Here is a 14,607-nt window from a genome sequence, read left to right as displayed (position 1 = left end):
TAGTATATCTATATTAAAATTTATTGGGGTGCTATTAGGGGAAAAGGTTTCTGGGGGGTTTGGATAATGGAAAAAGCTTGAACACTGTTATAAGTTAATTACTTGGTCACATGCATTTCCCCTCACCATCAATCATTATGCTGAGTAAAGTATGTGGCATTTTGGTATCTGAAAATTTTATAAGAACAGAATATTTCTAGGACAATAATCCCAGAATAAGGTGACACTTAACAGTTCTAAACACACAGTAGAATATCCAAGACACTAAAGGCCTTAGAAACTGACACCAAGTTAGGAATTCAATCAACAGTTATCCAATCATGATTCAGAGTACAGTTTTAACATCTCCATTAAGAATTACATATTGGAGGCGATAGGTTGGCATTTAAACTTAAAATGAGAATAATTTCATAAATCCCTTTCTTTACATTGTACTCACAGGTGCCTTACTCGTGTGCTACTATACTAATTAAACACTACTGTGTATAAAGGGGGGGGGAAAGATCAATGATCAAAGATCATAATGTAGTTCTGGAAGACTACACACTCTTTCACTATACACAGTATATAATAAACGGTGCGTTTTGAACGACGGTTAACATGCAAGGATCTGGTTGTAGAAATGGCAATGTAGTTTTAGCTACATTGGAATCTGTGAGGTGTTTAGTCTGCAAGTTCTATGGACAAATTGTTACTAATGTTTATACACAGTTGACATCTGAAAGCAGGACATACAGCACACCATTAGGGATCAATGCGACTGGGGGAGGGGTGGGAATAAAAAGACTGATCTATAAAACCTAAATGCAAGGATGGACTTTATTTTAAAAAAAAAAAATCTTTTTAGGACTACAAATTACAAAGGGAAAGCAGATCACTACACAGAATCTAATGAATACATTTGCCTGTGCATAAAACTTTATCAAAGTCATTCATTTTACAAATTCACCCCACCCACCAATGTTTTTGCTACAGTGCTCTTAAGGTTACTATACCTTTATTTCAAATTATATTACAGGTTATTCTCTCAAGATAAACTTTAAATACCAAATTCTTGGCTTCTAAGAATGGCACCTTCAAAATGGGCAATGTCCACTAAAGTCTCTGGTGGCATTATTCTCTTACTATTTTTTTTTTACCAATTAAAAAAAAAAACTTTCAAAATGTTCACTTTTAGCCTTTCCCAAAAAAGGTGGCTACATCTTCCACTACTAACTATAAATGGATAGCAAAAAGAAAAGCAACGAAGGCAGCCGTTAAAATAAATGGATTAATCAATTGAAGTATTTGGCTCATGGCAATTTAAGAAAATGGCAACTAGGGTGAGTTACTAGGTGCTTGACTATAGTAGAATGAGGCCAGGCCCAGACAACTGAATGGCAGACCGCGAATGACTGTCCTTCACCTTCACAAAGGAAAATGGAGTCGTACAGAGATCCTGTTAGAACACGCTCACCCAAAACACTCAACAATCGTATGGTTTAGTGACAAGACATTTCCTTGATTCAGTCCTTGTGGGAACTCTTATAACAGTCTAGCTGTATCCTGGGGTAGAACGTTTGTGTGAGGAGTTATCAACCTGTTCTACCTGGAAAGATACAAATGAACCTAGAAGTTTCCAGAAAAAGACTCAGCTTCCTTCTTCCTACCTCTGCCACATGTAGTTCTCAAACTCAAGTTTGCTCTCCATGGCTTTACTAAGGATGATACCCAGAAATCAAACATCTGGGGTTAAGAATATAAGAAAATGCTCACATATAACCAACGTCAGGGTTCATGTTATGGATTCAATCATCTACAGGATTTTCACTGATGAACAGGGCTCTGGACACACTAAGTTATCACACAAATCATTGCCCTTTGAGACTTTGAATACTTTTACAGTTTAATTTGCAAACAGAATCTTTTTGTAACAAATTATTTTTAACCAAATCATATCTTGAAAACTGTTTATATAGAAAACCCAGGGAATAAAGTGAACTGCTCATTGCGGAAGGCCTTACATCACATTATTACAGTAGAAAATACAGGAGGTAGAAGGTAACTGAAAACCAATGCAACATCAGATTCAATTCTACGGCTCCTGCAGCTTGCTCCTCACACGTGGTTTCAGAAACCAAAGCCAACATTTCCAGTAACCATAAAAACAGTTAAAATAAAAATTGCCATGAAAGCCCTTATATCATGCTTGATATAGGGAGGTAGGAAGATGTAAGAACCAGGACACATGAGACATGACATTTTATCTACAACTCCTGTTTGCTTTACTGAGGATGTTGTTTCAAAATTCAGTCACCTTCTTCAGCTTCAGACTCAGATTCTAGAAAAGAATTTGAAAAATAGTCAAACATCTTGTTTCAGGAAGCCATTTTCCATTATTTAAAACTTTATAATCATTTCAGAATTTGACTAACATCAACTGAGAACAAGTCCATATGCATGTATCACAACACTTTCAATTTCCCATGATGGAGCCAGCAAGACCAGTAAGCTAACCTCTGCTATCACCTAACCAGAGTTTGATCACTGTTATAAGGAGAGTTGAGTTGTTCTCCACATATTTCATGGCACTCACACAACACTAAGTTACAATGATTAATGTCTAACTTCCCCTCTTGTTAAAAAGAGACAACCATGGGTAATATAAACAATATATACAGGAGCAGAAGAGATGGCTCAGTGGTTAAGAGCACTGACTGCTCTTCCAAAGGTTCTGAGTTCAAATCCCAGCAACCACATGGTGGCTCACAACCATCTGTAATGGGATCTGATGGCCTCTTCTGGTGTGTCTGAAGACAGCTACAGTGTACTCAATATAAAATAAATAAATCTTACTCACACACTCACAGTGGCAGCAGGAAGAAATGTGTGTGAAAATTAATCTGTGTTGCATTCAAGCCCATTTCCAGTAACTGACCTACATCTGGTGATCCTAGCACCTGGGAGGCAACAAACCAAATGCCACCACCCAATTTCCATCAATTACACAAAAAGACTTACCCTCCTCAGCATTTTTGAGCCATTCTACAAACTTCTTCATTTGCTCAAGGAAGACACTTTTGCCCTTTGCAACATGTGCGTCTTTATACCACTTCAGAATGGGCTCTTCACTCAGGACCTCAGCTACAAACAACAGTCCTCCACATTAGCAAGTTTAAACCCTGAACCACACAGGTACAAAGGCTACTCTGGCACATGGAGGATTGTTTTTCTGTGGGGTAAGGGCAGGGTGAGGAGAGATAGGGTCTCACTTAGGAATTTAACTTGTATTTATCTTGTGAACAAGGTTCACAGATGTTCTAATAGCAATGTACCAAACTAAAACACCCAATTCTACTGGGTGTGGGGAAACAGGCCTTTGACCCACTGGGAGGTGGAGGCAGATATGTGGATCTTTTGAGTTGCAGATCAGCTTGGCTCCAAGTTCCAGGCCGGTCAACACAACAGTGATAGGCAGACTTAAAAACGAATAGTAAAACAACTCTCAACTCAACCCGACGATTTTACTTTGTGAATATAGGAGTCCATGGCCAGACCCTCCTCCTCCTCATTTATTTCCAGAATTTCTATACAAACTTCAGAGAACCAACGATTTACTTACCTTTATAAAAAAGCACCACTATTTTCTGGAAGGCCTTCATGAAGTGAATGTTGTCATAGCAATACTCCTGGATCTTCAGTAGCAGGGTCAGCTCAGACTGACCTTGAGTAGTGAAGGCAGCAAGGAGAGGGCTGTATTGCTTTGAAAAGAAAAATGACTCATTCTAATAATCATCCATTATAAATTCCCACAATATAGATCATAGCTCACCTTTACCACTGTCATCAGTTCATTGGAAATTAGGAATAAAAAATGATGGAGCAGAAAAAATTTAAGATCTACTTCAATGGAGTAAAGAGAAGAACCTTCCCATTTTCTGGCATTCCCTTAGCAGTATCAAATCAGACTTAAATTACTTTTAAACATGTTACTATTTCTAACTTATGACAGATAAAGCCACGTCAGCCTTAAAAACATTATCAACACAAAGTAATGTAGATTTACAGGCAGGTCATGCCCAGTACCACAAATGTGGTAAACCCTTAGAACAATGGTTCCCAACCTTCCTGATGCTGCAACTCTTTAATACAGTTCCTCATGTTGTGCTGACCCCAAATCATAAAATTTTTCGTTGCTACTTCTCAGCTGTAATTTTGCTGTGTTTTCTGATGATCTTAGAGGCAAATGCTGTGATTCAACCCACAGGTTGAAAACCTTAGACAAGTATCCACTCAGTGCACACACCCCACCCCAACTGTGACAGCTTCACAATCCCAGTACCTTCAAGTGCTTGATGGCTTGCTCTGCTACAAGCTCCTCTTTTTTGTTCCACTCCACGGTGCTCATCACACTGGACCAGACTATCCCAATGACCACTGGTTCTGGAATGTTATTTTTTTTCATCTCCTCCTTGACATATAAAATTATCTGCAGAACAACCCATACTTAGTAACAGAAGCTATGTTTAATTCTTTAAACATCAAATTTAGACGCTTTACAAAAGCAAAATATGCTTTTCCAACCAGGTAAGGTAGGTACATGCCTTTAACCCCATACTCCTGAGGTAAAGGCAGGTGGACCTGGGTCTGAGGTCAGCCAGAGCTGTAGAGTAAGTCCATGCCTGAAATAAGAAGGCAAGCAAGCAAACCAACCAAGCTTTCCATTCTGGCAACGAACTTCACCAGTACCACATACAAACAGAATACCACCTTTGTCACAGGACAGAACCTTGAAATTCAACCCATTTTATGGATAAACTGGTTCTGCCAGGTGAGATGGCTCAGCCTGACAACCCAAGACTGATTCTCCAGACTATGTGGTGGGAAATGTGTATACATATGCCCATCCTTAAATAAATGTACTAATGGCAATGCCAAAAAACAAACAAACAAAAAAAAAAACCTGGCCCTAAATGAAGAATATCTGCCCTCTGGCCTAAACATTATAAAATCTTCAAAGTTATTATCTCTGGGTACCATTAAAACTAAAAATAAGCATATGAAAAGGGCTAAAGGAAGTCCAATTCTATAATTATTATTTTGGTTTTTTCGAGACAGGGTTTCTCTGTATAGCCCTGGCTGTCCTGGAACTCACTTTGTAGACCAGGCTGGCCTCAAACTCAGATATCCGCCTGCCTCTGCCTCCCAAGTGCTGGGATTAAAGGCGTGTGCCACCACGCCCAGCTCAATTCTATAGTTATTAATCCAGGTTCACTCAGAAAATTCTGGGAACTCCTGAATGAACAAAAACATGTATGTAAAAATGTAGGCATAAAAAAGATGGCTTAAGGGGCTGGTGAGATAGCTCAGTGGGTAAGAGCACTAACTGTTCTTCTAAAGGTCCTGAGTTCAAATCCCAGCAACCACATAGTGGCTCACAACCACCCATGAGATCTGACGCCCTCTTCTGGTGTGTTTGAAGACAGCTACAGTGTACTTATGTATTAATAATAAATCTTTGGACTGGAGCGAGCAGTGACTGAGCGAACGGGCCAACAGGAGTAAGCAGAAGTCCTAAATTCAATTCCCAACAACTACATGAATGCTCACAACCATCTGTACAGCTACATAAAATAAATAAATCTGAAAAAAAGAAAAACAGCTGGCTTAAGTGGGACTGGAAGGACAGCTCAGCAGTTAAGAGCACTGGCTGCTCTTGCGTAAGACCATTAACTTCAGTTCCATGGGAAACAAACCCTCCTCTGACCTCAGACACCAGGAGTGTACACACAGGTGGGGGTGGTGCAAGAGAAACAGACAGACATATCCATTAGAGAAAGAGAATCTGCACAAGAGCAGCTTACGTCCTTGAATGGGTCCCCACGGGACATCTGCTCCTGCAGCTCCTTTTGGAGCTCCTTCCGTGCCCCAATGGTCTGCTGGTTACGGACATACTCTGAAAGCTCCTTCAAGCCCGCCTCAGTGAAATACTTAGTGAAATGCTCAACACTTTGTTTATTGGCAGGGAACAGCTCCTGAAAGAACAAAAGTGGTCTTTACACCAAATGAAGAAACAGTTTTCAGACTAAAAAACAAGGTCTTGTCGTTACATCACTGAACGAGTTGGAAGGAATGGAAGGAAAGGAACGAACCATCAGTCTGTTGTCCATGCTGACTTTCCGAAGACTCGCAGCAACTGCATTGATGTCTTTTTCATTTATCCATGATTTAAAGAGCTTTACAGCAAAAGCTGCTGAAACCCCTGTAAAAAAACAAAGTTGCTTGACTAACAGACAAGTTCCTCCGTTTTCCAACCCACCCAAACACTATACCTTTCCTATGCCAATAAGACCATTTGACCCCAACTCCCCTACTGATCCAGTAGCAGTTGACAATGTATATGGTAACCTGCTATTCTGCACCCAAAGTAGTTACCACCAAAGGAACACTCACAAAAGCCGGCACTAATATCCACACACCCACACAGAAACAGTGAACACGCATTTACAACAAACAGTTCAAAAGCTAATTACCTTCTTTAACCAAATTCTCATTATAAAGGCTGTTAAGAATGGATGCATTAAGGGTTCCATTAGCCAGAAGGACACCAGTCAACATGGCAAGCTTGTTCCTCTCCGACTCTGAAAACCCCTTTAGGAAGAGCAGTAACTGCAGAAGTAAACGATCAGGGTTAAAGGCGCATTTCATTGTGTTAGGAGAAGCAGTAAAACACTACATCCAGCTGAGGCCTCATCATTCACAGCTCCATCTCCATCATAAGACTCATTAACTCAAGGATCTTGGGCCACTCTCTGTCTTGGTTTCATTACATATGAAATGTGAACAATAAAACTTGCCCTTCAGTTTTTATTAATATTGAAAAGTTAGAACAAAGCCTGATACTTAATCTTGTCAGCCTTTCTGCTGCTACATGCCCATTTGTGAAGTATTCGGCAGTAGGAATGGAGGTAACTTCTCTAGCACCTCATGCTCTGATCCTTCACCATTCATCCTCAGAGTCTCTAGATTTTTAATTGTCATTTTTTTTCAACACAATACTAAGTGACAATGTAAATTTCAAATATTTCAATAAAATAACTGCTATACTCCCCAAATGGTATTTCAGTAAGAGTCTATTTAAATGTCTAATACTATGTCCAATCTGGGGCTGCTAGAGACTCAACACTGGGTCTTGTGCAGGCCATATGCCCTATCCAACTCCTCCACCTACCTTTTTAACTTCATCTTCAAAACCTTTCTCCAGGTATTTGTAGCGCCTGATTAGCTTGTTAAAAACCTAGAAGAAGATTAAAGTTATTCCTAGAGCCAAAATGGACTCTATACTGTAAAATCTCATCACATACCAAAACTATACTTTTTAGTAACTTCCATCACTATATGCTAGCTATTGCTCAAAAAACAGGAATATTACAAAATACAACTACACCTTTTTTTGTATACAACTATACAACTAGACACAAACACCAAATTTCAGGGTTAGATACATAAATTCTTCCCTTATGCTTACAAGTATTAAAATATAACCATGAAGTGGAGTATGGCAACAGAGCATACAGCACTGGGAATTGCTTAAGGGTTGCTAAAGTTCAAGCCTAAGGTGGGCTACAAAGCAAGTTCCAGGCCAGCCTGGATCATTATGTTCATTTTTTTTCTTCAATATGTTCATTTTTTTTCTTAATACAGTGATCACAAGAAAAAATTATTTTTGTTCATCTTATTTTTAGACATAGTCTCCCCATAAATAGCCCAAGTCTACCTCAAATCATCTAGCCTCTGTCTCCTGAATGTTGGAATTACAGGCGTGAATTACCATGTCTAGCTTAGTATGTGGGGGTGGGGTGGCAACTCAAACAGGCTCTAAAGTAGTCTAGGCTTGCAGTAGTAAACACTATATAACCTAGGATGACCTTGAATTCATGACCCTCCTAACTCAATTTTTCAATGGGATTATAGTCATGTGCTACCCCAACCTGGTTTATGGCCTTTCTTAAAGAGAGAGAATTCCAGAGAAACAAATCTAGGGACTAGAGTTGACTACCCAGTAGTCAACGGGGTAGTTTATACAAACAAACAAACCCACAAACAAACCCCAAACCGCAGCAAATTTATTCCTGAACATGATTATTTCTAATCTACCATATTTCACCAAGACCCACACCCTTAAAACTTAAACTAGATCTTCTACCTGCAACTTTAAAAAGCAGAATGTCCCTCAGATATCACCCATATCGCTATATGGCAGGCAGTTTCACCTACCTGAGCGAATGCTTGCATGGTCTCTAGGTCTTCTTGTGCTGCGAACACACAGACATCTGTGCGCATCATGTCATCTGCCAGTGTACCACCCGGGGCTAAAAAAGACGTAACAGTAAATGTGCAGTAATCGTCTTAAGTAGGTCATCATTCAGCCTTACATACGCACTGCTTTCTGCCGCCAGGGCTACCGCGCTAGTTTTGAGCCACATATATTTACTACTACACATGCCCACATGCATATACAAAATAAATATAAGCATCTTTAGTGAAAGAAACTTAATAAACCAACCATTTAACAGTGCCAAATAGGCTAAGTGGAGATGTTCAGATCTGGTTTTGCTCATATGTAACTTTCCACACAGAAGGTAAAACTTTAAACTTTCAAAGAAATTGCACTGTACTGTCAATTCATATTCTTTTAAAGAAGGATCTTGCACTTAGCTCAGGCTGGCCTGGAATTTGTGATCCTCTGGAATACTGTTATCTATACATGCCACCACAACTGACTCAAAACCCTATTTTTCACATTATAACAATCATATCAAGAAAGGCAGCTAAGTCAAGAGGAATTCAAAAGTCAATGCCAGCCTGGGCTATATCCAAGTGAAACCCTATTTTAAAAATAAAATAAAATCCAGGGCTGATGAGATGGCTCAGCGGTTAAGAGCAGAGGTCCCAAGCAACCACATTGTGGCTCACAACCATCTATGAGGAACCAAAATAAAAAAACCTTTGGGCCAGAGGGCATGGGGCCAAATCAAGGGGGTGGGAGTGGGGGATGGATATCTATTTAAAAAAAAAAAAATGAAGGTTTGAGGGGCTTGAGAGATTGCTCGGTAGTTAAGAGCACTGGGTTCAATCCCCAGCACCCATATGGTAGCTCACAAGTGTCTATAACTCCAGTTCTAGGGTAACTGACGCCTCCATGGGAACTGACACCCCAAACAGAAATACATGCAGGCAAAACACTAAAGCACATAAAACAAAAAATACATTTTTAAAAAGTTTGCCGAAGCCAGGTATGGTAGCTCCTATTTGCTTTCCTAGCATTTGGACATCTGAAGGAGATGGGTTGTCGCCAAGGAGAAAAGGGCTGGGACAGAGTCCAACCTATCTCACTATCTCCAACCCTTAGCTTACAGACAGGAGACACAGCACAACTAAGTCCCATTCCTCTTGTTGGCACTGTCAAAGCTCATTTTCTGGCTTCTCCGTTACCTCTAGGCCCACAAAACCAGATACTTACCCAGCATTCCGCCAGCCACCAGAATGTCAAAGAGTGTTTCTGCATAGCGGCGGTAGTCAAGTTTTGCTCCAGAAGCATCAAGAAACTTAGCTACTGCTTCCAAATCAGTACCAGTTTCAGTTAAGCCTTGAATAATACAGTCTTGAAACTGAGTAGGGTCAAACCTCTCTTTTTCATCTGGATAGGGAGAGAGAAAAAATTAGTTTCAAGAAGCTTATCAAAAATGACACAAACCAGCAAATAGGATAAGCTAACCAAATTACTGAATTTCATTTAACTCAATAGGTGGAAGAGGGCAAATTTAAGTATGGCAGGAGAAAGATTCAACACACACTCAGTGTCTCTCCTGCAGGATGCCTCTCCTCCTACCTGGTCAAGAACTACATGGCTGCTCTACTCTGTAAGCACAATGTGCTAGGATTCCCTGCTCCCACTGTTTATTACCAGGCTACGCTAACAAACCTATACCAGCCACAGTGGCACAGCCTTTAATTTCAACACTAGAAAGGCAGATAGAGTCAGGTGGCTCTGAATTCCAGAGCCTGGTCTACATAATGATATCTCAAAAACAAAAAATTAATACTAACCTTTTTATACTGGGCATACTTTATTCCTCCAGGAATTTGCACACCCAAGTTCCCCTCTGCCTTTCTTTCAATTTTTTTCTGAGACAGGGTTACAGGCATCTTCCTAGCCTTGGACAGATTTTAGAATCCAGTCTTGTATATGCTGTGCAAGTACGACTGAGCCTGGCCCTATTAGGATCAAACTCAGGTCTTCATGCTTCTATGGTAAGCACTTTACTTAGCCATCTCTTCAGTCCTTTTTGTTTTTGAGACAGGGTCTCATTTGCTACAGGGTAGCTTAAACAAACCTTCAATTCAGGATCCTTCACTTTCCCTATCTTAATAGCTTTGAAAATAAGATTCAACAGCTTTATACACGTCAAACAAGCACTCTAACTGAACTATAATACCCCCAAGCCCTGTTTTTTTCTTCTTTCTTTTGTTTTTCCCAGACAGAGTTCTAGAACTCACTATGTGGACCAGGCCAGCCTTGAACTCAGAGATCCCCCTGCCTTTGCCTCCTGGGTGCTGGGATTAAAGGTGTGTGACACCACTACCCAGATCTATTTGTTTTTGAGACAAGTTTTTGCTCTCTAGCTATTGCCACACTACTCAAAGTTTTAGGGGCTCTTTCCTCTTTTATGTGCCCGTTAACAGTAGCTTTTCCTTTAATCCTAGCACTCAGGAGGCAGAAATAGGAGGATCTGTGAGCTTCAGCCCAGCCTAGCCTACATATTTAGTTCCAGGACAGTCAGGGTTATCTAGACACCTTGTTTCAAAACAACCAAAACCCACCCAGCTGAAATCATGATTTCTATTATATCCTGTGTTTGTGCAACTAGCCACTTTCTTTTTTAAATAGTAAACATGCCTATGCCTAGAGCCTGAGGAAACCAGAAGAGGGCACTGTTATCCCCTGGAACTTAAGTTACAAGAAGATGGGAGCTGACTGATATGGGTGCTAGGAATCAACCCAGATCATCTACATGGGCAGCAAGGCAGAAACCAGCCATTTTCAATATTCCCTTTCAAACTAACATCTATCCCAAAAAGTTTCTGAGTATTAAATAATGCGAAGCAGAAAGCACTTAGCCTCTACTGAATTAAGACCTGTCACATGCCCCAGGCAGGTGCTTCTTTCCTGGTGGTTAGAGATGAACCCAGGGCACACACACACCAAGCAGTACTCAGCCACTGCCGTGCACCCCAGCTTTCCAACTTGCCAATTTAGGGCAACTCATGATATCTGAGTTTTCACATTTTTCAGCTGAGACTAGACAATTCCTGATTTTATACAGCATGAGAGTGAAAATGTTTCCAAGATTCTCTTGGTTTTACTGAAAGTCCTGTCTTTAAAACCCCCTTAGCTCCAGGCAACCCTGGATGATTATCCCTAGAACCAGGCCATAAGCCCCCCCCCTTTTTTTGTTATTGGGGGAGGCACTCAAAGACTGGTTTTTGCATCCTAGGATGGTCCAGTTAACATTGGCAACTCTTCTGCCTCTGTAGTATGAGTGCTGGATTACAGGCGGATGCCACACCACTTTATCTGGATTTAAGTGATATCTCCCAGATGCTAAGAATAAAAGTTATACAATTTTATCAAGATAGTGCTAGGAATCTACAAACTCAGAGAATAGTTTCCTTATTTTCTTTTAAAGATTTATTTATTATATGTAAGTACACTGTAGCTGACTTGAGATACACCAGGAGGGGGCGTCAGATCTCATGGACGGTTGTAAGTCACCATGTGATTACTGGGATTTGAACTCAGAACACCTGGAAGAACAGTCAGTGCCCTTAACTGGCTGAGCCATCTCTCCAGCCCCAATTTCCTTCATTATTGATAAACTGCTTTAGTTTAAGAAAATCTATTGGCTAAAACTATACCTACCAAAGGCTGGAATACACAACCGGGGGACAGACTATGGAGAATATACAAAGATGCTGTCATCTGTGTCAAACTTTCTATGAAAGGTAGAAAACCAGAAACAACCTTAAAACCAGTAGTTAGCCCATTCTCCATTTCCTCAAAACTACTCAACAGGTTAATGTGTGCTTCATCTTTTTGAAGCAGCCCTATGTAGCCCTAGCTGGCCTGGAATTCACTAACTAGACCTCTATTTACTGGCCTCTCCAACTGCAAGAATTAAAGATGTATGCCACCATGCCCGGCCAATGCCAGTTTTCAAAGAATACCATTTAAACTTTTTTTTGTTGCTGGGTGGTGGTGGCAGTGCACACCTTTAATCCCAGCACTTGGGATGCAGAAGCAGGCAGAATTCATTTCTGAGTTCAAGGACAGCCTGGTCTACAAAGTGAGTTCCAGGACATCCAGGGCTATACAGAGAATCTCGAAAAAAAAACAAAAAACTTTTGTTGGTGTTGGTTTTTTAAAGACAGGGTTTCTTTGTGTAGTCCTGGCTATCCTGAAACTCAGAGGAGATCTGCGAGCCTCTGATAGGAGTACTAGATTCAATCCCCAGATTGCCAGGAGCTCAGGCCTTTAATCCTAGCATTTGGAGGCCATCCTGAGCTACAATCTAAGACTCTGCTAAACCTTAAAAAAAAAAAAAATTAATGTGAATCTCATTCTATAATTCTTTAAGTTGAAATCTGATTTCTACCCACACTCTTTTCCCAGACCTATGCCATGTGAGACACTCTATAAATGAGTCACTTTCACATATCTCCACAAAGTCTAGGTGAAATCAGGGACTTTAGGAGTGCCCCCCCCCTTCTATTAGCCCTCTTTGTTCAAATTCTTCTTTAAACTATGAGCTTAAAGTCACAGGTTTTAGCCACTAAAAAAAAAAAAAGAAAAGAAAAGAAAAGAAAGAAAGAAATTTGAGAAAGCAGAGAAACACTAAGGGAGCAGTTAATCTGAAATAGAAGTTAAAGAGAAAATCAAGTTTCTATTATTTTCGGGTTAGTAACATGCAGCTACCTGACTGTGAGAGAAACCAAGATATGTCTGAAAGCTTGAGGGTGAGTTACAAATAAATAGTTACCTCTTTTTCTGGTTTTAAAACGCTGGCCTGATAGCGTTGGTTTTTGCTGCTTTTGATTATTCATAAAAGACACCCTAGAAAAAGGAGAAAGAAGGCCTTAAAAACACCCGTGCCAGTAATATTAACTTCTTAAACCAAGTATCAAACCTTAAATCAAAATTACAATTAAAGCAAGCCCAAGACGCTTTCAGTTAACAGGCAATAGAGAGGGTGCAGGTAAGTTTCCCTCTCCAGGAACCCCTTGATGTAAGTGCTGGAACTACACCTTGATAAAGCATTTTACTATCACCCTGTCTGGTGGCAAATGGCCTACCACAAACCTAACTACTCAGTCTCTCCTACACCGTTCTTTGCATCTCCCACTTTTTCTAAGTAACCCGAACTTAGAGGACTGTCGCGGTCACGAGCTATCTGTCAAAGGCCCTGAACCGCATCAGCGCTGCCCTCATTCCAAAGTGGCGCCGAGAGCCGCAGAGCCCGCTTGCACCCTTCCAAGATGCAAAACTGAGAGCTGGCCGCAAACGCTACAGCCCCAGCCGCCTCCTCCTCCCCGGGCACGTGTCTCCACATCCACACCCTTTCCCGTGCCTCCCGCCTCTCGGGGCTCGGGCGGCGGGCCCCGGAGCGCCGCAGGCCCTTCTCCACCGACCCTGTCGCCTGCGGTGGTGGCCGCCGCGCCGAGCGGACCACAGGCGCCGAGGCGCTGCGCGCCGGGGCCCCCGCCGCCCCGTACATCCGCCCGCCCTCCCGCGAAAGCAGCGGCGGAGGCGGCGGCCGCGGCGGTGGTGGCGGCGGCTGCGCCCCGCCCGCCGAACTCCCCACGCGTACATCACCCAACAGAGGCCGCGGCGGCTTTGTTACCCAGGCCGGCCGGGGCGCACACGGGGGCGCGCCGCCACCCCGGCGCCCCGCGGCCTCGCCCGCCCTCCAGAGCGGCGGCCCGGGCCACGGATCCAGGCCCCGGGTCCCGCCGGCCCCTCCGAACCGCGCCGCCACCCTCCTCCTCCTCCGGGCCACGGCGCGCCGCTCTTCCCCGGCGCTGCGCCGCGCTCGCCTCACCGAATTTAAGGCGAAGAGAAAAGAGCCAGAAATCCCCGAGCTGGCGGCAACTGCGGCGCTGTCTCCTCTGCGACCGGAACTAACGCGAGCAGGAGGGGAGGAAGAGGCGCCACCCCCGCCCCGGAGGCCTGCTATCGCGAGATTTCTACCCTGCGCCAGTTCGCACTCCCCCCTGCCGAAGGCCGCGGGGTTGCAGCTCGGGGGCACCGGCTAACACCGCGGTGGTAGGCGTCTCTGTCCCACCCTAAAGCCCCAGGCTGCCCTGACTCTTGTACCAGGGTAGCCCGTCCCCCTTCCTCCGCCGCAGCGGCCGGCCTCCCCCTCTCCGGGCGGGGATGGGAGTGGGAAGCGGCCCCTCAACGGCCGCGAGTTGGACCAGTCCGTCCCGGTCCAGCCCAGACCCCTCCTCCGGAAGCTGGAGCCCGGGGGTAGGGGGAATGCTGGGCGGCGGGCGCAGAGGCCGGGGCGT

General features: G+C 42.9%; 1 protein-coding gene across 3 annotated transcripts; it reads right to left on the bottom strand.

The window, feature by feature from the left end:
- Positions 1–14,457, bottom strand: Bzw1 (basic leucine zipper and W2 domains 1). Of its 3 annotated transcripts, none has more exons than NM_025824.4 (12): positions 14,139–14,457; positions 13,080–13,153; positions 9,503–9,679; positions 8,257–8,351; positions 7,211–7,276; positions 6,513–6,648; positions 6,132–6,241; positions 5,844–6,014; positions 4,322–4,468; positions 3,602–3,740; positions 3,001–3,123; positions 1–2,320 (listed from the first exon to the last, which is right to left on the bottom strand). In NM_025824.4, the coding sequence occupies exons 2-12, from the start codon at positions 13,141–13,143 to the stop codon at positions 2,289–2,291; spliced, it is 1,260 nt and encodes a 419-aa protein (NP_080100.1). In that variant the 5' UTR covers positions 13,144–13,153; positions 14,139–14,457; the 3' UTR covers positions 1–2,288. The 3 variants fall into 3 exon arrangements, with proteins under 3 accessions (NP_080100.1, XP_006496260.1, XP_017177555.1); XM_006496197.3 differs by lacking the exon at positions 14,139–14,457 and adding an exon at positions 13,729–13,814; XM_017322066.1 differs by lacking the exons at positions 13,080–13,153; positions 14,139–14,457 and having other exon boundaries at positions 8,346–8,351; positions 9,503–9,580.
- Positions 14,458–14,607: the final 150 nt, after the last annotated feature.

Source organism: Mus musculus, chromosome 1 (genome assembly GCF_000001635.26).
Source record: "Mus musculus strain C57BL/6J chromosome 1, GRCm38.p6 C57BL/6J".
NCBI classification, from domain to species: domain Eukaryota; kingdom Metazoa; phylum Chordata; class Mammalia; order Rodentia; family Muridae; genus Mus; species Mus musculus.
The sequence above is the reverse complement of the archived record's forward strand: the minus strand, read 5'-3'. Positions and strand labels throughout refer to the sequence as shown.